This window comes from Cercospora kikuchii (assembly GCF_019650295.1).
Source record: "Cercospora kikuchii DNA, contig_00005, whole genome shotgun sequence".
NCBI lineage: Eukaryota > Fungi > Ascomycota > Dothideomycetes > Mycosphaerellales > Mycosphaerellaceae > Cercospora > Cercospora kikuchii.
In genome coordinates, this window is record NW_025408586.1 from 1140820 (window position 1) to 1162174 (window position 21355).

Below are 21355 nucleotides of genomic sequence, written 5' to 3' on the forward strand. Positions count from 1 at the left end.
GCAGAAGTTGGAGTGTGCTACCTTGGATTTCTAATGCTTTTGGAATGCCTACACTCAAGCTCTTACTCATTACCCACTTTCCCGAGAGGTCTCTCAAAGTTTTGTTATTCTGCAAATATGCCGGCGAAGGCATATCGGGCGAGGTTTCTGTCGATGTTTCTGCTTCTGTGAATGGGTCGAGGTGTGGATGATGTATTACACTGCTGCGATCATGCGCAGAAGCAATTGTATAGGAATGTTCCGTACTATCACCCATCTTGACAGGTTGGGCGCGAGCCTCCGCTTGTGGCGAGATGCTAGATCGCTGCGTAGGCCTAACCAGGAACCCAGGACAAGATGAGAAAGAAGTGGCCGACGCACGGAGCGAACACCTGCGCACCTACCTGTGGGGGCAAAGCGTGTGAACGATCACGAGTATAATTAATTGATTTTGCGGCAGTCGAACATGCCGTGCTCGCTAAGACGGTTCGCAGTCCATGAAGCTCGACGATCGGATGAAGTATCAACGTTTTCCAGGGTCGCGCTTCGCGTCATCATTCGCGCTTCGCGTCATCATTCGCGCTTCTTCCTTCATTCTTGGTTCCGATTTGCCTTTGCGCAGACTTGACACCTGGATCGTGTCTGGCAATCCCATGCTAGTCCCGCACTCAACCGTGTGTCTGCGTCGCATCAGGTCCAGCAACCCTGCTCATTGGCCCTGCTCAGGAGACGCGACTTTCCGTTTTGGGAATGCGCAAACTTCAGGTTGGTAGTTTATTACACGCCGACAAGCGGCGGCTATCGTGTCGGTAAATGCGCATTCGAAGCGCGAGTGAATGCATGATGCACGTGGCGCTCGCGAGCCTAGTCTCAACCTGACTCAAAGACGCCCTGATTTCTTGCATTTCATGGTTCGTACTTGTTGTAAGATGCTCCAATCTGTTTGTCGGAAGCAGATCTCAAGCCACTCGCACCTTTTTATGCCCGTTGGCATCCACCTCGGCAACTGCGTCGACAGGCGAAGCAGCCTGATCCATCTCTTCGTCTTCATCGTCTGTAATGGTTGGCCGCTTACGTTTGGCAGCGCCAGCTTTCGTAGCAGCATTGTCACTGCTCTCAATTTCGCCGTTGGCGATGGCCTTTTCGCGCTCTTCGATTATTTCGATCATCTCGGTATAGGCATGCTCAACGCTGTCGAGCGCGGACTCCAGCTTTTCCACGCGCTCCTGGTGCTCGATCTGTGCAAGCTGATCCTTGTTGAAGATGTATAGCCTATGCTTGGCGTACAGACGCCAGAGGTAGTAGGCTCTATCGTTCTCATTGCTCGCCTTCAACTTCTTAGTGATACGGCTCCGTGAGCGATTCTGATGAGGGATGCGAGAGAGTGTGTGCATTTCTACCAGTCTATCGAATTGGCGGGGCATGATTTTCGTCCTCATCATGATGTCCTTGCGCACGCCAGCAGGTACGATCATTTCGACTGGGATACTAAGTTTTGGATCGATCTTGTCGGCAGGAAGATCGCTCTGGATCCGGAGGCCTGCAAATTCGGGAACATTCGCTCGCAGATTTAGCAAGTCACAAAAGTCTCGCAGGTCATCGAACTTCTCGTTTGGGTCTTCCACTGTGAATTCGCGTACACACTCGGGAGATGTGAGATGCCTGAACATCGTGTTGTAGAGTTCCTGCCCGTGCCCGGCACCATGCCACGGAGGAAGCATGAGAAACTGTGATAGTCGCTCACGGGACGGCAGGTCAAGAGGTGAAGCGAAGTCCGGTGGTTGCGCAAGCTCGTTGGTCTTGCCGTCCACAATCAGAAAGGCATCCAAGCCCTGCGATGACGGCGAGAACGGGTCAAACTGCACGGCCTTTTTGCGCTCGGGAAAAGTGAAGTTGCGATATGATGTGCCATAGCCTGCGAAGGTGTACTTGGACTTGTCGACCTCGTAGACTAAGAAGATCTTCCAGCGGGCCGCTGTCCAATCCTGCTCCAGCTCCAACATGCTACCCCCATCAATGAACATGGGCACCAGTATCTGCATGTTCTCAAGAATCTCTCGCGCCGCTGGATCAGCTAAGCTAGCGCAATATGTCTCGTAGCTCTTTCCATTTCTCGTGTAGGAATGAATCTGTTCGCCCGGAGGCTTGAAGTCGGTGGTACGTTTCGATGTATCCTTTTCGAACGCTGAAGCAGGCAGAAACTCTTTCAGAGCAGTCTTGATGTCTGTGGGTTTCACTTCACCCTGGGCTGGGAACTTCTTGCCGTATTTGATGTGTAATTGAGGGTGAAGGTGATCTGCTTGGAAGGACAGAGTAATGCCTAGGTTTTGGTAGCCGAAGATGGCTTCCTCATCGCCAAACATGGCATATGTGAACTCCGGCTGGAAAGAGGCCACGACTGAGCCATCTTGGCGAGTGAGTTGAATTGTGAAGCACTCGTTGCTGTTGCTGGACCACTCGTCCACTTGCGCTTGGATCTCGGCCGTCAACTCGTCGTCGTCCTCCATGTCGATGGTGGGTTGGTGAGCCATCGTGTGTACTGCAGTGGCGATGTGATATGTCCGGTGTTGGTATGGGCGATGTTGATGAACAGCGTTTGCTGGAGGCTGCCGCGACGCCAGTGCAAAGACGTGTAACACGCGACAGAGAAGACGCGACTGACGTTTGAAGCTCGGAGCGCAAAATGACCTCAGCTCCGAACTGCCAACTTTAAACATCTCGCTCTCCCATTCGGCTTTCACATGCACTCACTTTACGACCTATACGACTTGACGATTGTGTGTTTCGGGCATCGCAGCGGGATTTGAATATTCGAAGAGATCCTGGTCCAATGGTTGTCAATTGCCAGTCTTTGCAGGAGGTTGAGCAGTACGCTTTGGCGCAATAAACACTCCCGAGTCAAGATGTGGGACGGACTCCTGCTGCTGCTCTTATTGAGCCTTGTCATGGCAGGCGCGTAAGTGGATATGGTCGCATAGCATAGACAGCACGGTATTGACAATTTCAAGTTCTTTCGCTGCCGGCATCCTCCCTCTCTCGTTCGCCCTCACACCACGCCAATTGCGCCTGATCACGGCATTGGGAACTGGGGTATTGGTCGGCACCGCATTGATCGTCATCATACCGGAGGGCGTAGAAACATTATATGCAGCGAGTGGGAGCGATCATGGACACAACGCGAATGTCGCAGCGAGAGGACTTGCGCTCGCGAGGGAATGGCCTAAGGAGGACCGAAGTATCGTTGCGCGGGACTCCCCAGTTGCAGCAGCGCTAGAAGTGAATGCCAACACACACCCGGGCTTCAGAAGTGGCCCAGACGATGGATTTCAGACTGCGCCGCAGGCCGAAGGCTCAAATCCCGCATCCTCGGACCCAGGCCACGAGCCTGGAGTGGTTGTCACCCCACCCAGTGCCCCAAACCCAGCACCAGAGCCTGTGGATCGCGAACCACACGTCTGGATCGGAGTGTCCATGATTTTCGGCTTCATACTAATGTACCTCATCGACACCCTCCCGCGACATCTCCACAAGAGTTCAAGACCGCAGAGCTTCCAGATCAACCTGAACTCTTTCAGCTTCACGAACGGCATGCCACCCGGAGATGCACCAGAGCCCATCGCCGAGACCGCGCAAGCGCCGACATCTAGTCCCAGTTCCACGACCATTGGCTTGGTCATTCACGCCGCAGCAGACGGCATCGCCCTCGGCGCATCTTCAACGTCGAGCAGCAACTTGAGTTTCGTCATTTTCCTGGCATTGATGATCCACAAAGCTCCCGCAGCATTCGGCCTCACCTCCGTACTTCTTAAACAAGGCCTTTCAAAACGCACAGCGCGAACGCATCTCATCGTCTTTTCCGCAGCTGCGCCCATAGGAGCTATCTTCACCTTTTTGGCCATCCATGGGTTTGGATACGGCGGAGACGTCGAAAGCGCGAGCACGGAGTTCTTCACTGGTACGTTGTTGCTTTTCAGTGGCGGCACGTTCCTCTACGTTGCGATGCACACCTTGGCAGGATCGCATTCTGCTCATGGGCAGGACGAGAGCGGCATGAATGGGTATGCGGGCGTGCCAATGGAAGAGGGCTATGGAGAGAGTCCGCCTGCGACAACGAGGGTAGAGGGAAGGGGCGTTTCGGATACTTTGGTTACTGTGGGAGGAATGCTTTTGCCGTTGCTGACCCAATTTGGGCATGTGCATTGATGGGTTGGTTTGTAGGAGACATATACACCAGCACACTCGATGCTATTTGCTGCTTCACTACCTTTTTGATGACTCCATAATTTTCAACCACGGTGTCTGCTGCAGAGGCGAGCTCGAGGTGGCGCAGAAAATGGTGTATAATCAGAAACCAATACATTGTGTAGTCAGTTGTCCTGGAGAGCGAGCAGCTGGGAAGGCATCCTCTCGCAATGTTGCTGAGCGATGGGACTGGCAGATGCTTATATTTGGTGCCATCATCGTGCGGAGCCTTCGCAGAGAGCGGCACAGACGCGATCTGTGCATATCATCGATCTTTTTGGTTCGGAGTAATTTGAAAGCGATGCCGTCTCGGGCTCATAGACGAGTCTCTCTCTGCAGCAGTGGATCGGGCTGAGTTGACGCGGGTCATCTGGGAGCGACTGAATTGCACTGTATTCTACGTTGCGGGATCGCGGCGCCATTTTTGCATCAGCAACGACAGCAACGTCCGCTGTGGCTTACAAGTACCTTAATGAGGCACTCCGCCACATGAGCCTCGCAAAGCGTACTGACGAGACCTGAGGGGGATGAAAGAGGTGTCGGTGACCATCATAGTTAGCACTGGGCCAGAAATCAGAACCTTTCCAGCGCCGCGCAAGCTACTTCAAGCAAGGTCGAAATTCCCCGAAACTGCGCCCAAGAACTTCCAAAGTGGCCTGATCTTAGAATCCGTGTTCGACGAGGATCTCCCTGAGGCATTTGCGCGATGCCCAAACTCGTTCTATGAAGGCCAGTCGTCATTCTGGCGTGGAGAAGTAGGCGAGCCTGATGGCCGAGGGGCTAGTCTGAGGGATGTGTTGCATACCTGAACCTTGGGGGACAAGTACGTGCTGCCGGAATTTCAGAATGCGCCTATATGGTTCGTTGCTTTGTTTTTGAATAATGATCCATAGGGCGGTCCATCGGCCGTTCATGGAAAGCTATTGCATGTGCTGCAACCAGACCAGGCACGGCGATTCGGTTCTTGGTGGCAGATGATGTGGTGCACCAAGTCCATACCAGTGGGGAAAGGAGTATTCAGCACTGTCTCACCGATTGTGAGGACGCCCTGTAGTTGTTTTGCCTGACGATGAGGCTTCGAACACAGCACCAAAAGGTGAGATTTCACAGCACAAGAAGCCGAGATAAGAGCACGCCCTGACCGTGGACGACGGCATGAGTCCATGGCACGTGAAAGTGAGGTCCTGCTCCGAATATGAGTGACTAGCTCCACTCTTCCCCCTCATTCGCCTCGCAAAGGATCGAGGAGCAAATGTGATAGCGATCCGATATGGCGCTTGCTTTGTCCATCGTGCGTCAGGAGCGGCCAAGCTGAGTTCGCAAGGCGTGAAGGCACTAAAACCACACCCCTAGTCTTGTAAAATGGCTCGCGGGCATGATAGCACAGTGCGGCCCTCTCTACCAAGACATCGGTTATCAAGGCACGAGAACACCAAATCGGCCAGACCAGGGCGATGCATGGATGCAGAAGCATCTGAGGTGGGCAAGATCGTGCTGTCGGCAGCTTCCTCCAATTGGCAACTTGAAGACCGTGATCATATCGGAGGCCTCACGTAGTAGAAGAGCCAGTGGACATTCCTATGCTTTGTGCGAAGCAGCATCGAACCAGTTTTTGACGGCTCTGCTACCATCGTGAGCGGCACGAAATACTGGACCCTGTCAGTAACCAAATGAGCCAATGCAGTGTGCAAGCTTACGTTGACGTTCAGCTTCATCGAGTCCGCCCAAGAACTCGTTTCCCTCCCCACCCTGCTGCACTTGTCTGCTATTCTGCGCTTTGTCTGCAATTTCCATCGCACGCTGCTTGAATGACTGTAGAACATATCAGTAGAAGCCCAGTACTACCGTAAGAGAACGCACTCACGTCAATCAGGACCTCCGCAACAGCCTCGTCATCGAACAGTGTCAACATGTGCTCACCCATACCATAGAACCATTGTGCTTGCTGCCTCAGCTCCACGCTTTTGGGATCAGCACTCAAGGCGTTGATGACGCGCTTTCCCAGGCAATTAGGCATGTCGACTGTGCAAAGATAGCCCGTCCCAGGCCCCGCTGGTTCCGACGCGCCGAGGACTCCGCCGAGCCAGAGAGGTAGTTCAAGCTTCGTTCCTTGCTCGACAGCAGTGCCGTTGTTGAGAGCTGCCAGTTGGGGAGCGGCGAACTCGAAAGTGCAGGGTGCTTTTTGGGCGTCCGTGAGGATCGCGCTGGGATCGTAATATGTGGACATGGTGAAGGGGATCGTGGCCAGGAAGACGCGTTCCGTACGCGTCGAGGGCAAGAGCAGCGCTCGTCGTCTTCACCTGGCGTCTTCGTGCAATATCACAGCAACACGTGACGCGTGTTGGACGGATGTATGTCGATGAGTTCGCCGACGCGCATGTGTCAGCCGGAGGCGTCTCGATGGGCGTGGAGGCGACAGGGCTTGCGTAGTCGTGGTTTGCCTGAAGTCGATGATACAAAGAGACGCCAGAGGTCTCCGTCTGATCAGTGCGCCTTCGCCATCAACTATCGCCGCTGTCTTGCTCTCTGACGGAGTCGAATTGTCTGTACTTGCTGTCTGTAGTCTCGTTGACACTGCGAGTGATTGCCGGCGAGAGAAGGCGCCACAGTTCCAGCTGTGAGCCACAGCGGCGTCGGTTCGTCTTTTGGCCGCGAGAGCGAGAGACAGTGAGCGTCACACAAGCAGACACGGCCCTTCCTGCCAGTCCACCACTCAACCATCCGTTTCTGCAGCTGGCCACTCTTTGAGAAGGCGAGACCTCGACACGTATCCGAGCGCGGCCTCTTGTGCGACGCCCCCACGCCGCCACCACCTCCAACCAGCACTGCGCATCTCCAGCTCCCATAGCCGATCCAGCTGCATCTCGAGTGTCGTGTGAGCTTCACTTCACCAGCATCGCTACCCGCCTATCAGATTCCGCCCCAACATTGATCGACGGATACCCTTCGACGCCTCCAATGAGCTGGCGCGTCTCACATCCAAACACACGCCAAACATGACCGACGTGGGCGCCGCACATGATCGTGTGTCCGAGCTGGTCGAAGAAGCCCACCACCACAACGATCGCAATGGGCCCGCTCTGTACGCATCAGGCGAAGAAGACTCGCGGGCCACTTCGCCAGGCGTTGGCAATCGAGTTAGTCTGAAGAGCGTCGACGATGGCGAGGACATCGAGCGATTGGGCCGAACGCGGCCGCGAGTGTTTCCATACCAGAAGTACTTGCCTTACGAGACGGAGACCCGGGAGCAGCGTGAGCAGGATCTGGATGAAATGCTCAAGCATCTCTACATCGCAGTGGCCTCGGGCGACTTCGTACCCGGCGCGGTGCATTGGACAAAAGAGATTCGAGGATGGATGAGCTTGAAGTTCGACCTGACCAAGGTCCAGCGCGTCAAGCTTGTGAAGCTCTACTACGAGCTGGCGTTGGCGCCAGGTCTGGAATATGGAGTGTCGGAACGCTTCGCGAGCATGTTCATGGTCCTCACGAAGCGCAAGCACTACCTACGACCCGGCAAGGACCTCACGCTAGACTGGCGGCCTCTTTTCAAGGAGATCAAGGTCTTTGTGCTTCCATCGGAAAGCAGTACCCAGAACACCTACAGTTCGAAGCGTAACATTAGGACCCTGACGAAGTTGTGCACATTTGCCCAGCTCTTCTTCGATCCGAGAGAGATTCCGGCCATGTTGGAGGAGTTCCTACCATACTACAGCATGTCCTTTTCAGAACAAGCGTTCGTGGTCTTCGGCTTGCTGAATCTGATGCTGCCGACTGCGGCGCCTCCTGCCGACGACCCCAAGCTGCAGCCGCAGTACTACCTTCCCACATTCTTCCATCTCTGGTCGACGATCAATCGATCGATGACAACTGATATGCGTATGCTTGACATCTTCTCGCGGCAAGCGAGGGACTGCCTTGGAGCATCTCACATTCCATTCGGCCCAAGCGGCATCTTCACAGACGAACAGTCATCAATCGTTTTCACAGCTATCCTGCGGTTGTTAGAGATCCCTGTGGGCCAGGCAACGACCCCGTACAGCCCGACTGTGGACCTTGCCGCTGGTGTTGGCGTATACCTCGACAGGGATCCCAGAAAACACCCAGTCTCGCACAGCATTGCCAGGTGGATTGTCATGTCATTGTCTCCGCAATGCCTGGAGGCAGAGAACGGACGTTCGGTATTACATCAGCTCGAAGCTCTTATTCAAGGCATCGAGACCTTTTTTCATCCCTCAAATGCGGGCGGCTGGACAAAGTCATTAGCACAACTCGTGTACTACCTGGCAGACTTTTTCGTCATGCGATGGAATCGTGAGCAAAGCGGCGAGTACGAGATTCCGGAAGATCGCAAGCTGAACGAAGACGTGAAACGTCGCTTCGTGCTTTGTCTGCGAGATGTGGTATTCATGGGCATCTACGCCAAAAGCGGCACCGCCATGAACTATTCTCTGAGCACATTGCAGAGCCTGGCATTCCTAGAGCCCAACCTCATCCTTCCAGGAGCACTACAGCGCATCTATCCTGCGATGCAGGGTCTGGTCGAAGTCCACAGAACGATATCATCGATCCGTGCGTTACAGATGTTGAGTAGGATCATCGCCCGAACGAAAGGATATCGGTGCCATCTTACGACCTTACTTGGCTTGGCACTACCCGGTGTCGACGCCAACGATCTCGACAAGACCATGCATAGCTTGGCATTCATCCAGTCCGTCTGCTACAACATTCCACTCTACGATCTCACGAAAGAAAGCAAGAGGGTAAAGAGTGAACTCAATGGGGACTTCGAAATGGTCGACGACGGCTCGCCATCAGCGGCAGGAACTGGCACTGGGATAGCAGTAGAGTGGATCACGGGCCAAGTGGCACGTTTTGAGGAGGCCGGACCGTTGCTGGAAGTTCACTATTCCGCTGAGCTGAGCGACGAAGACGAGGAGCTGATCCTCAAATCCTCCACAGCTGGCTTTGCCGAATTCCTGATTAGCTTCCTGGGACGCGTGTTCACCCTCCTGCAGAACTTGCCAGATGCCGCGCGAGTGAAGAGCGGCAGCCCCGAGGAAAATGTGGTCAACACACTGCCGGCCACCTTTAGCCCTCTGTTGGCCAGCCTGAGCCCCGAACTGTACGACATCGCACTCGAGCACATTGCTCGATTCGTGTCGAATCACGTTGTACACCAAGCTCGAGACGCAATGGCCTTCATCTGTAACGCACTTGTCAAGATCTCCCCAAAGAAGGCTTTGCACAGACTCTTACCTGATCTCATCTCAAGCATCAAGACTGAGATCACGGAGAATGGCGCCGGCTCTACCCGCACCACAGGTAGTGAAATCTTGCCTCGTGATCGAGCGCTTGTGTGGCATGTGTCTCTGCTCAGTATGTGCGTCGTCCATGTCGGAGGAGATGTGCTGGACTTCCAGGACGAGCTGTTCGATATCGCTACTTTCATGCAAGATACCTGCAAGGGCATCCCACTTGTGCATGTCTCCAACTTTGTGCATCACTTGTTGCTCAACCTGACGGTCACCTATGCAAGAGACTTCGACCTGTTCAACAAAGCCGACCTGGATCGCGGTCTTACTTCAGAGAGTTGGGGAAAGATCACTGACCCAGCAGATGTCGACATCAATTGGCACGTTCCGAGCCAAGCAGAACTCGAATTTGCCGTTCGCATTTTTGAGACTCAAGGCGGCCGTGCTCTTCAAGCATTGAATAGTCTGATCTCCGACAAGGGATCGGTGACCCGTGACGGGACTGGCAAAGATTGGTCTGACGAGGTTTCTCGGAATCTTGTTCTGCTACGGCTGGTCATCAGCGGCATGTCCAGACTGTTCCGCTCCGACGATGGCACAGTCACACCTTACGTCTATGTCAATGCCAGTCCGGCTAGCACTGACGACAATTTGACTCTTGAAGAGGCTATGCCTGATCCTGGTTCCGTCGCAGACGGTGCTGATCTGAGCGTCCCAGAAGATGAGCAGGTCAAACGCTCTTTCCAATATCCAACCGGCTACCCTCTCGATATCCACAGCCCACAATATGAGACTGTGCATCAACTACGCAAGACTGCTGGCGAGACTCTGCACAAAGTGCACGAATTTCTCGTCAAGAACCAGGAGGATGATGTTCCGTGTTTCAACGCACTGTACACTGCATACCGGTCTTGGTTCGTGGACATTGGCATAGAACGCTCGGCCCACGTACTAGACCGACTCACACGTCTCCTGAGTGCGGACATACATCCTTTCAAATTCTCTGGAACCAGAAAGCAGTATCCTCGGCCTTTGCTTGTGCGACGGGCCAATCTCTACCATTTTCAGCGACTGCGGTTCAATGAGCATCCCCGAGCGGCATCAGACCTTGACAAGACACTCCTGCTTGATCTCGCGCATTCGAGCACCTCGGTCTATACCGATATTCGACGTACCGCCCAGTCTGCGGGTGAACAGGCAATGAAGAGTATTGTCGGTGCCAAGCCACTTATCATTCCGCCATTGCTCGATGCCTTGGAGAATGCTATCAAAGCTGGCGATCACCCCAAGATTAAGGGTGCTGTTTTCACGCTCCTCTTTGGCAGTCTTGCGAAGCCCATTGGCCGGAACTGGAACTTCGCGCCTCGCATGATTCGATTGTTCATCCAAGTCTCTGAAGCGGATAGGCCTAGCATCCAGAAGCTTGTCGGCCAGTCAAGCTTCACCATACAGGATATGACTAAAGCTATGGATCGCATGGTGATCCTCGACGAACTCACCTTGGAAGCGATTTGGCCAGACAATCAGAACTCGACCGGCCTCACCGTTGCGCGCTCGTTAGAGGACGCAAAGGCTGTGATCCCTCAGAAGAAAGAAAAGGTGCGGAATAGGCGCGCCGTTGTCGAGAAGCGCAAATCAGAGATGGCACGCGAGCTCATCGAAAGCGTACGCAACAGCCATTGGAAGAAAGCTAGTAGAACCGCTGTCATGGCTATTGGGTTGGACTACCGATTCGAAACAATTGCCTCGGACGATATGCTCGAGCTCGTGGTGAAGGGTGTGATTGATCCTCACCCACAGCTGCGCACTTTGTATGGCACAAGTCTGAATGCAATTTTCAGCTTGGCACAGACAAGAGCGCTCGTCGGTCACAAGTACGAGAACTATTTGCTGGATGAGCAGAAGGATCCGGATGAGATCTCGATACCTACTGAGCGAGACGATCCCAGCTGGACGCAGCGTTACCTGGACTCGTTCGCGAAGCCTGAAGCTGATGCGTACATTGATGCCGACTACCCAGGTTGGCTCGTGTGGCAGAAGACCATGCGCGGTTTCCGCACAGGACCAAGCCAGCTTGAGTACGACGCCGTTGAGCAGAAGGTGCGCGCAAAGATGGGATCCTTCATCGATCGACACTGGCTCTCCACGTACTTCGGTTACATGAAGCAAGAACCACGAGATAACGCTGACAGATTCCGCATGTCGTTCTCCATGATTGTTGCCTACGCCATGGATCTGATGGCCGATGGTCTAACACAGGCAACGTGGGACGACTTCAAGGATCTCGCCCAAGCCGTGTACGGCGACGGCAGCGACAAGCATCAACATCGAGCCATGGCTGAGATCATCGGCGCCATGCTTAGCAGCTCTGAGGATTTCGAGCATGATCTCCGCACTCAGATCTGGGGCTTTGCTTTCCCAATCGTGCGCCACATCTTCACGGATGGTCTCACTCCCGAGAACATCTCATACTGGTCGACTTTTGTCACACTCATTGTAGGAGGCAAGGATCCGCGACGTGCGTGGCCATTAATTGACTGGTTGGCTGGCTTCCGTCTCGATATGAACACAAGCGCTGCCTTCAAGGAGAGCTCCAAGATTACATTGCTGCAGCTTGTTGCCGGCGCTGCTGGATGGCACTTCCAACTCCATCGACCCATCATTCAGGACTTCTTGGACCATCTCGATCATCCCTACAAGAGCGTCCGAGAGGTCATGGGTAGTACGTTGTCTACTATCTTCCGCAGTCGCTATCACGAATCATACAAGGATGTGCCGACATTGCTGGAGAGTCAGAAGGCAGCATCGTCAATCGGCAGCAGGCCTTATCAGCCTACGGAAGAGTACAGTGGTATCGTCAAAGACGTCTTTGATCGCCTTGAGAACTGGCGCAAAGAACGTCCAGTGGGAACGCAAACGCCGACATCCTACACACAAGCAAGCAAGACAGTATTGCTGTGGCTGGATGGCTCACTCGGCTCGTACGATTCTACTACCTTGGTTCCCTTCTTCCCTGGCGGGTTTATGGAGCAGCTACTGCACATGATGGATATCAAAGAAGATCCCGAGCTGCAAGCCTTGGCTTACCATGTCTTCCGCCACCTGCCCAACATTCCACATCGACCCGGTGAGGATGTACCGTTCGTCGCTTCGCTTGTTCAAATCGCCAAGAGCTCAGTCTCGTGGCACCAGCGCTTGCGAGTACTCATCATCATCCAAGTCATCTACTTCCGCAACCTCTTCCTCATGGACGCAAAGGAAGGTGAGGATCTCTTCAAGTGCGTGCGGGAGATGTTACACGACGTCCAGCTCGAGGTGCGTCTAGGTGCTGCCGCGACCCTGGGTGGCATGGTTCGCTGTTCACCTGCAGATTATCGCACCAAGAAGATTGCCGAACTGAAGAAGCACTTCACGAATCTTCTGGTCAAGAACCCGTTGCCGAAGAAGCCGAAGGGTGGCCTCGCACGCGCTGAGGGCACCAGTACCCCCACACAGGAACAGAACAAGCTTGTACTCACTCGACATGCCGCTGTCTTGGGTCTTGGTGCACTCGTGCAGGCTTTCCCTTATACCTCCCCGCCACCAGAATGGCTGCCTGAAGTCCTGGCCACGCTTGCTGGTCGCGCCTCAAATGATCCAGGCATGGTCGGCAAGAGCGTGAAGACGGTGCTCAGTGATTTCAAGAAGACCAGGCAAGATACCTGGCATGTGGACGTTAAGGTAAGATCAACCCTGTTTAGTATCCTAAAGATTACTATTTGCTAACATCCTTGATAGGCTTTCAATCCCGAACAACTCGACGATCTTGAGGGCGTGCTCTGGAAGAGCTACTTTGCCTAGTCTAACACGACGCTTGTGGCTCATTTCGTCTTCGGGGAAGAGTGGAATGGACAACGAGAAGAGAATGCATCGAGAGGACAGAACGAATTATGAGCTTCATACCCTTGGGATTGTTTTGGCATGCATTGTTTGGAGCGGCATTGCTTGGTGCAAGGAAGGTACTTCGCTTCATGTTCCTCTTCCCTCCTATAGGGGCTGGTGGAAAAGGCCTTTTGCGGTGTATGTGTAGACTGAGCTCGTCGAACACTTCTCGGCATGAATGTTCCACGTCTACCGCTGCTTGCATTCTTATATCCGTGTTTTGGGGGGCGAGATCTCGTCTACCTCTCCGGTTCACGGTGTGAGCAAGTACAAGGACGAGGGAAGTGACAGTGTGTGCGCCTGACCATACCAGTCCTCGTGGACCTTCGGAGGTCCGCCTTCGGCACATGGATCCTGATACGCAATCGTGATTCATGTGTCTCTACAGACAAGGTCTCTTTCGCCACTTGTTTGAATTTTCGATGGCATATAGCTACGATGTGCTCTTGGAGACACAACGCGAAGAAGAGCCAATTCCGCGCAAAGAAGATCACACCGCCCAGATGTTTTGCACATTTAGCAGCATCGGTCGTTGTCTTCCCCCTGAGAGATAGCCCATTAATGACTGACTCCAGAAAGATCGACATCGTGCTCGCTGAACTTCGTAAACCTTTGCTGGCACGCAATTATTATGTCTGGCAGAGAAACGCTTTCGGAGAAACGCTTTCGACTGAGGCGTATCTCTGAAAGATCGGGGATGAGCCATGGTGGGATTTGGAAACAACGAGAGGTACGCTGCCATTGAACGACTATTGAGACATAGCTGCCAAGAACAAGTTCCCTTTAGCATAAGTATAAGGACCTGCACAGAATGACGCCATCATTCCGGGCCATTAGATATCATTATACAGCTCGACACTAGCGATGCACAAAAGTAGCTGTCCATTCGAGTTTCGGCTCGTCCGCTTCCGCTTCCTCTTCCTGCATCTCTGTACCCTCCTTCCCGTCCAATGTCTCCTCTGCAGCATCTACAACATCCTCCTTCCTCTCTGCGTTTGAAACGTTTGCAGTCCCTGTCCGGAACTCTACGCGCCCAAAGATGTCAAAGTACTTTCCCCAAACCACATTCGTCGTCAATTCTTGTAAGGAGTTGGCCTGAGAACCCTCTTGTTCCCACCACTTTTCGAAAATACTGGTATAGCGACCTGTCAGCGAAACCGAAGATTTCTCATAGCTATCGGTCTTCAACTTACGCCATTGCGCGGTCGAAATCAATTCTCGATGCGAAATAGGCCATGGCAGTGTGCATGGACCCAGGCCACTTGACGAATTCCAGCGGGACCAGCTCGGTTGCGATTCGGTCATTTGAGCCCTTCTTTGGCTTCAGATGTGCTGGCATCTTCTCTTCCCAGTCATCGCCCCAGTAGTTGTTGATCGCTTCGCGGCAGAATGCGCGGCGTTCAGCGAAGCGCATTGTCTCGAGTTGCGAGAGATCCCATTCCTGGTTCTCTGGAAGCTGCGCCTTGTTCTTGTCTCCGTCTTCATGTTTTTCTTCCTCGCCGTCGTCCATCTCGTCCTATAACCTGATCAGCCATCGTAGATTCGAGAGAGATCCACTGCGTAATGATGTACTTCGTCGCCGTTTTGATGCCGCAAGAAAAGCCTCAAATTCTTCGCGGTCAGACTGGGGCGTGGGACTTCTTCGAGCTCTGCGTCACGAGCATCCGTCATCTCGACGTCGTTGTCGGCCGTGAACCCAGACAGAGGCGACATGTTGTTGGCTTGTGTCGATACCCTCCGGCTCGAGAAAGAGGTCGCGCAGAAGAGTCCGGTATGCATTGGCACTGTTTGTTGGTCTTGGCACTTTCACATGTGAAATATGCGGCTAGTAAACCTTAAGTCTTTCTGGGGTCCAACGGGGCTGCAGCTGAAGCTTTAAAAGCAACAAACAAACTGCTGCTGTCGCCAATCACCCGAGTGGCTTCGTGGTCGATGCAGAACATTCGTTTGTTCGGAACCAGGTCACTGGTTCGAATCAGCCTTGGGAGCATTTGCTCCAGAACCTCATGCATAGTTGACCCCGTCAAGGCAACTAGCATGCGACCCCAACTTCGGCGCTGATTACGCCCAAAAAACCCTTGCCAGGTTTCATAAGGCGGATCACCATGTCCACACCCCTTATGTTTTGCTCTTCGAAACCTGTGTTTCTTTTGTTTTGGTCTTCCTTTGGATTTCTTTTTATCGCATCGTTTCCCCTCCGCAAACGATTCTTTCCTGCTGCCACGCCGCTCGTGGTAGAGCGCAAGGCGCGATCTCGCCATTCTTATATCACCTTGAATATTTCTAATGACAGTTGCGTTATCGAGGAACTCGTGCGACAAGTCTGCATGCGATCTGATCTGGCGCACCTGCTCGCGCTCCAGTCGACCAAGTGCACGCAGAGTCAAAGAAACGTCCTGCCGCCGTTGATCGATCGCGAGTCTCATTCACGATGTTCTGTTCCAGATCTTGTGGGCTGCTTCCTACCAGGGGGCCGAACGCGTAGGGGACCTTGTTGGTGGCATGTGTTGTGCTGACTTATCGCTGTGGAAGCGCATGGGACGTATATTGTGATCTGCAAGCTTGTGCGCTTCAAGCTGGGAGAAAATATCGAAAAATACGTGTCAGGTAACCGTACTGCCATTCTGATGATTCCGACATGTACGTCTGAGGGCTGATACAGTCGCGAGCAGGACTTTAGACCACGGCTGCTCTTTCTGCGAATTCAGGGTTGGGCCACCGGATGGTCGAGAGCTCGGCAGGAATCGGTGTCATGGCAGTTGAGGCAGTTGAGGATCAGACGCTACAGACTGATAGCTGAGATCCGACAAGTCCTGTCTTTGCATTGAACCCTTCAGCGTTCCTGTCGGAGCAAGTTCGACTGACACAACAGAACGGGCGACTTCATCCACCAATTCCTCAGAGGTGGATAGAGCCTCCTGCACTGAAGGTCTTACCTACTCGTGGCAGGCCAATGTCCTTCACTTTTAATGTTGCCAGGGAAATGATGACTGCTTCTCGAGCATCTTTCATCGTCCTGGCTCCTCGATCTAACGAGAATTCTCGGATCTACCCCATTCGAAAGTGCCTCGGGAAGTAGCCAATCTGCGTAAGGTTCAGTTCTTGGACTTTTTGCCTAAGACCTTTCGTCTCTGCTTGATCATGTATGTGAACATCATGTATGATCCTAAGCATTGTCAGCTTTCCACGGACTTCCAAATTGGAGTTAACGCCAGGTCCACTCACCAGGCACGTACAACCCCAGCAAGAAGTAGAACACTGGCTTCAAAATCCAGCTGACTTCGGCCGCCGGCCTCACAGCCCGGTACATCAGCCACCACTCACACGCAATACCCACAGGATAAAGCGCATAGAACATGGAGTAGCGTAGCCACACCAACCTTCCAGGAGCCTTTCCGTGCAGATTCAGCGCAAGATACGCATATCTTATCGTATCTGCTATGCTCCATGCGATTAGTAATGTCGGGAAGGCCTTTGAAGTCGCTGTAGTCATCGAGAAACCAGCCCAGATCAGCCAGACCTGTATCACTCGTGTCGCAATCTGCGTGAATGTACTGCCAAGTGGTGCGGGTATGAGGCCTGTGGCTGAGTGGACAACATCCAGCAGTGAGAGTGTTTGGATCATGCGGGCATCGCGTTCGACGACGGAGTAGACATGGAGTCTACCGCTGGGAAGTGCTTTGAACGTGGATGTCAGGACGTAGAGCCATAGGAGCGAGAAAACTGTATTGTAGACTGTGAGGTACAGTGTTCGGCCTGAAGATGATGGTCTTGATGTCGGTGGCAGAGCCATGTTTGCGGGAAGTTTGGGAAACATCTACCTAGAATTGTCGAAATTCGAGCCCGACATTAGTATTTGAGGTCCTCGGCAAGCCACACGGTCTGAGGTCGAAAGTGGTGCTTCATCCGTCCACCGAGCATTAGCCAGTATTTCGTGGATTGTGATGTGGAATCTGTGGATATCTCGAAGTGTTGTTTGTCAGAATGCTCATCCGTGATTTCGTTGTCCCATTTTTGCCGCCTCTACATGGTTGATATGCTCTCTAGATTGACGTCTTCAGCGGTATGTTCCCCTAAGTTTCAGCCGTTGGCTGAAATCGACCTTTCCGGGCTGAAGTGCGTTCCAGTTCGGCTTCATCTTCGTACTTCGCCAGAAGATGGGCTTGTGGTCTATTGCCACACTCGATGCTGATCTATATATGGTATGTGAGCCTTTCTCTCCTTGGGTACCAATGTGGGTGCTGCTTGTGTCTCCCCGGATTTGCTTCCTGCCGGAATTCTTCAATGAGGCCGGCGTGGGAGCAGATTCCAGCCTTGAGGTGGCTGCCGAATAATCAGAATATGGTATAAGATCTGCTCAGACTCATCTTCACATGACCAGCAGAGTGATGAGGTGAAGTGGCCTTCTCCCATTAGATGCCGATAGACGGAAGCTAACGGCTGTGTCACCTCCTTCACCTGACGTTGCCAGTCTTGGCATCTGATGTCACTTTGCATGCACTTGGCACCTCTCTTTCTGTCGCAGCTTCTCTATTGTGCCTCTTACTGGCAACTGTTGACTGTACGAGCACTATCTCCAGCACGCATGACCACTTTCTCGGTCTTTCCTGGGGCAAAACTTCGCAACATGTCCCTAGACCACCAGCTTCTCTCCATCTTCGCTCTCCTAGAGCCTGAACGCGTACCTGCCATGTCCTTGGCAGCCATGCAGCCACGCCTTTGTCGCAAGCATGGAGACCTTGCCATTGACGGATGCCGCGTGTTGACTCCGCGGAGACTCTGCCAACATCAAGCTTCACAAGAGTCTGGATGAGATCTGTGGGGTCATAAGGCTGTGATAACTAAGTATGGGTCTTGCCTCTTCTCCTTCTTGCTCTCTCATACTGCTGTTGCTCTCATGGTCTACCCAGCAAGATGTATTCTCATTATACTCCGCTACTGATACTTCTAGTTCTGCTGATATGCCTCGCAAGACCTGCCCACGCCTTCGGGGCCGGCAACATCGCCTCGATATCCTCAATCGAAGGCGTAAACTATCGGCATGGCGATATCATGGACGTGGTGCTCACCCTCACGAATGCACGAGCCTTTAGTTCTGGACTCTTAGGCCGGCCAAAGAAGTTCTCCAAACTCGATGTCAGCAGGCTGTATTTTGGAAACTGGCTACGCGACTACTCCCAAGCAGTTGACGTGGCATCTGTTCGCTTCGTGAGCGCAGAAGCTGTCGTACTCGTTGTCTGGATCCTCGGATTCATGAGCTTCGGATACGGAACGGGAGAATTCGAAGTGACGAAAGAAAGGCTTGGAGTATACATACCTGCCGAGCATGTGGACAATCCTCGAGGTTACGCAGATGGGCAGGACGCGAGACAGTATGATCCAAGATTGCGAGGACCTGTGGACGAAAGAAGGGAACTCAGTGTCGATCCGAGAACGGGAATGAAGAACTACATTGCAAACGAGGATATCGGGATCGCTACGAGCTCACGATTATGCAAGAGTATCTTGCAGGACGCGATCGAGCTCGGCAGGCGGTACAAGAGGAGCAACAAGGACGAGGACTATTTCGAGGCTTTGAGGCTACTTGGGACTGCTTGTCATTGCCTGGAAGACTTCCTCGCCCACAGCAATTATGCCGAGCTAGCTCTACTTGAGCTGGGAGAGAGAAACGTCTTTGCTCATGTAGGTGACAGAACGCAAATGAGAATTGCAGGCGTACGTCATCCAGTGTATCCTGTCACGACTGGCACTTTTGGAGGAGTGGACTTCCTCCATTCCGTCATGGGAGGGTTCACCGATAAGATGGAGGCCAGTGAGATTGGAGACCTGGGCGACATTGTGGCTGAAGCCCAGAAGAAGGATACCAGCACGCTGAAAAGTTTGCTCATGAAGTTACCGAGTGGCATTTTCAGCGGCAAGGATAGTAATCCAGCGCAGCAAGCCGATCAACTGCAAGCGAACGCCCAAGCTCAGCAGATGGCGAACCTGTCAGTGTCTCCGAGAGATCCGAAGCAAATCACGATCCAAATAGAGAGCCTGCGTCAGCAGATCTATCCGATCCTCGAGTTTCATGATCGAATCATGAAGGCAATCTCATCTGCGATCAGCAAGATTCCCATCTTACCAGACCTCCTCGACAAGATTTCTGAACAACTGAACATCTGGGTGTTCACCTTGATTGCGCCCTTTATACTACCCATCATTCGACAAGTCAAGAAAGAGGTGGAAGGAGGCTCTTCAGCAGTGATCAAGTCAAGTAAGGACGCTCAGCACATTGTGTTCAACGATTCGTATGCTACGGATCCCACGCATAGTATGCTGTCAAAAGACCACTTCAGCAATGTGCTCAACGAGCCTTGTGGACGCGCAGCGATGGATACTGTTGCTTGGATTGTTCCACAGATTGTTGATGCGTGGGATGATGATAAAATTGACTCTCGAAGAGTCGCTGCGCGAATTGTGGCGGGTGTGTTTCATCATCCTGCTCAGAGAGGTATGGCTTCCGATGCGGCGGAGGGGAGAATGGTCATGTTTTCGAGTATCGAGAATTGGTGGAAAGGACTCAAAGATAGGGAAAGGCAGGAACTGAGGGGTAAGCTTTCGCGAGAGGGTGTGCGTGCTTCGAGACATCATAAGGATGGTGTGCATGACTGCGGACATGGCGGAGGCAGACCACTTGGTATGCCTGGCGTGGGAGCGGGCGCGAGGCCTCAGATGCAGCAACAGCGTCCGCGGCCGCAGAGCATACCGCCGAACATGTCAAGCGGTAGCGGGCAGGGAGGCAGGACTTCTTCACCGGCTCGAATCCAGGAGGCTTTAGGCGGCGGAGCGCTCGGAGCGGCGGTTGGTGGTATCGCGAGCGCGATCATGGGCAAGAGTGGGTCAGGCGATCAACCGCACGGAAGAGAAAGCTCGCCTCTCAGGTATTCTTCTTCGCCCGGCCGTCGGCCTCAACAGCCACATGCTGGTACAGGCAGAACTCACATGCGAGGCCATCATATGGGTGGGAGACATCATGCCCCTCCGCAGCCTCCGCGTCCTGGGCATGCTCATCACCACCATCCTCAACCGCATCACGGTCCAGGTCCGAATCGAGGTCGTGGAGGTGGATTTCTGAACACTGTTCAGCAGCATTGGCAACAGCATGGCAGCTATCATTTACCTGGCCATGACCGGAGAAGGAAGCATCGCGGGCAGTCTGCTCACGCGTTTCCAGGGTGGTGAGGATGAATTTCGAGGGAGGAAGTGAATGCATCATCTCCGATATGCATGCGCAGGATCTCCATTGCAAGCTTGAACGTAGCCCTGGCCAGCTTGGAAACCAAAAGACAGCGAAAGATGATTGCTCGCTGAGGGGACGTTTCCAGGCGGCATACTCACTGCTCGATCCGGTCAATGTCCTAATTGACCGCTTCTCTGCACGCCGCTTTGCCTTTCGATGGGCGGCAACGAGTCGTGCTCTGGATTTGGAGTGCGGCATTCCTTCTGTTCAAATGGTGGAATGGGAGATGGAATTCTTCAGGAAGGATTATGCGATACGCATGCCACAATGCACATGAGCTCCGTTTCGTGCGCGATATCAGAGCCGGACAGGTTGGAACAATCCAGCCAGAAGGATCTTACGATCCTGTGGAGAGGGCTGCTGTCACGGTCTAGGAATGTATCGCTACATCATCACCGGCGTGACTCAAAACCAGGAACATTCTGGCGACGCCGAAGGTCAACCAGCAGACTCAATCGATGTAAAATTTGGGCTCGTGCGTCTGGACTGCGCAGACGAGCACATCGCTGCAAAGAGCAGCTCCAACAGCTCGGACGACTACCCAATGCCTGAGCCGCGACATGGCGAGACACACAACCAGATCCGCAATCCCAAGTTCTAGAGAGGCCGCGCCTCGCCAGGAGCTAACATGTCGGCATCGAAATGAGGATTGTCGCTACTCAGTCCGAGCACTCCTCTG

At 53.3% G+C, this 21355-nt stretch overlaps 7 protein-coding genes across 7 annotated transcripts; 3 read left to right on the forward strand and 4 right to left on the reverse strand.

Moving 5' to 3' along the window:
* Window positions 1-938: 938 nt before the first annotated feature.
* Window positions 939-2510, reverse strand: CKM354_000822800 (histone acetyltransferase catalytic subunit HAT1; the record flags this gene model as incomplete). Its single annotated transcript, XM_044803596.1, has 1 exon — window positions 939-2510. The coding sequence occupies one exon, from the start codon at window positions 2508-2510 to the stop codon at window positions 939-941; it is 1572 nt and encodes a 523-aa protein (XP_044659531.1).
* Window positions 2511-2882: 372 nt separating this feature from the next.
* Window positions 2883-4182, forward strand: CKM354_000822900 (uncharacterized protein; the record flags this gene model as incomplete). Its single annotated transcript, XM_044803597.1, has 2 exons — window positions 2883-2935; window positions 2988-4182. 2 exons carry the CDS (start codon window positions 2883-2885, stop codon window positions 4180-4182), a joined length of 1248 nt encoding a protein of 415 aa, XP_044659532.1.
* A 1617-nt stretch (window positions 4183-5799) lies between these two features.
* Window positions 5800-6448, reverse strand: CKM354_000823000 (uncharacterized protein; the record flags this gene model as incomplete). Its single annotated transcript, XM_044803598.1, has 3 exons — window positions 5800-5870; window positions 5919-6033; window positions 6086-6448. 3 exons carry the CDS (start codon window positions 6446-6448, stop codon window positions 5800-5802), a joined length of 549 nt encoding a protein of 182 aa, XP_044659533.1.
* A 769-nt stretch (window positions 6449-7217) lies between these two features.
* Window positions 7218-13313, forward strand: CKM354_000823100 (uncharacterized protein; the record flags this gene model as incomplete). The annotated part of the gene is made up of 2 exons (XM_044803599.1): window positions 7218-13193; window positions 13251-13313. 2 exons carry the CDS (start codon window positions 7218-7220, stop codon window positions 13311-13313), a joined length of 6039 nt encoding a protein of 2012 aa, XP_044659534.1.
* A 939-nt stretch (window positions 13314-14252) lies between these two features.
* Window positions 14253-15173, reverse strand: CKM354_000823200 (uncharacterized protein; the record flags this gene model as incomplete). Its single annotated transcript, XM_044803600.1, has 3 exons — window positions 14253-14526; window positions 14588-14910; window positions 14967-15173. 3 exons carry the CDS (start codon window positions 15171-15173, stop codon window positions 14253-14255), a joined length of 804 nt encoding a protein of 267 aa, XP_044659535.1.
* A 1316-nt stretch (window positions 15174-16489) lies between these two features.
* Window positions 16490-17187, reverse strand: CKM354_000823300 (uncharacterized protein; the record flags this gene model as incomplete). The annotated part of the gene is made up of 2 exons (XM_044803601.1): window positions 16490-16560; window positions 16620-17187. The coding sequence occupies 2 exons, from the start codon at window positions 17185-17187 to the stop codon at window positions 16490-16492; spliced, it is 639 nt and encodes a 212-aa protein (XP_044659536.1).
* Window positions 17188-18446: 1259 nt separating this feature from the next.
* On the forward strand, window positions 18447-20511 carry CKM354_000823400 (uncharacterized protein; the record flags this gene model as incomplete). The annotated part of the gene is made up of 2 exons (XM_044803602.1): window positions 18447-20244; window positions 20318-20511. 2 exons carry the CDS (start codon window positions 18447-18449, stop codon window positions 20509-20511), a joined length of 1992 nt encoding a protein of 663 aa, XP_044659537.1.
* Window positions 20512-21355: the final 844 nt, after the last annotated feature.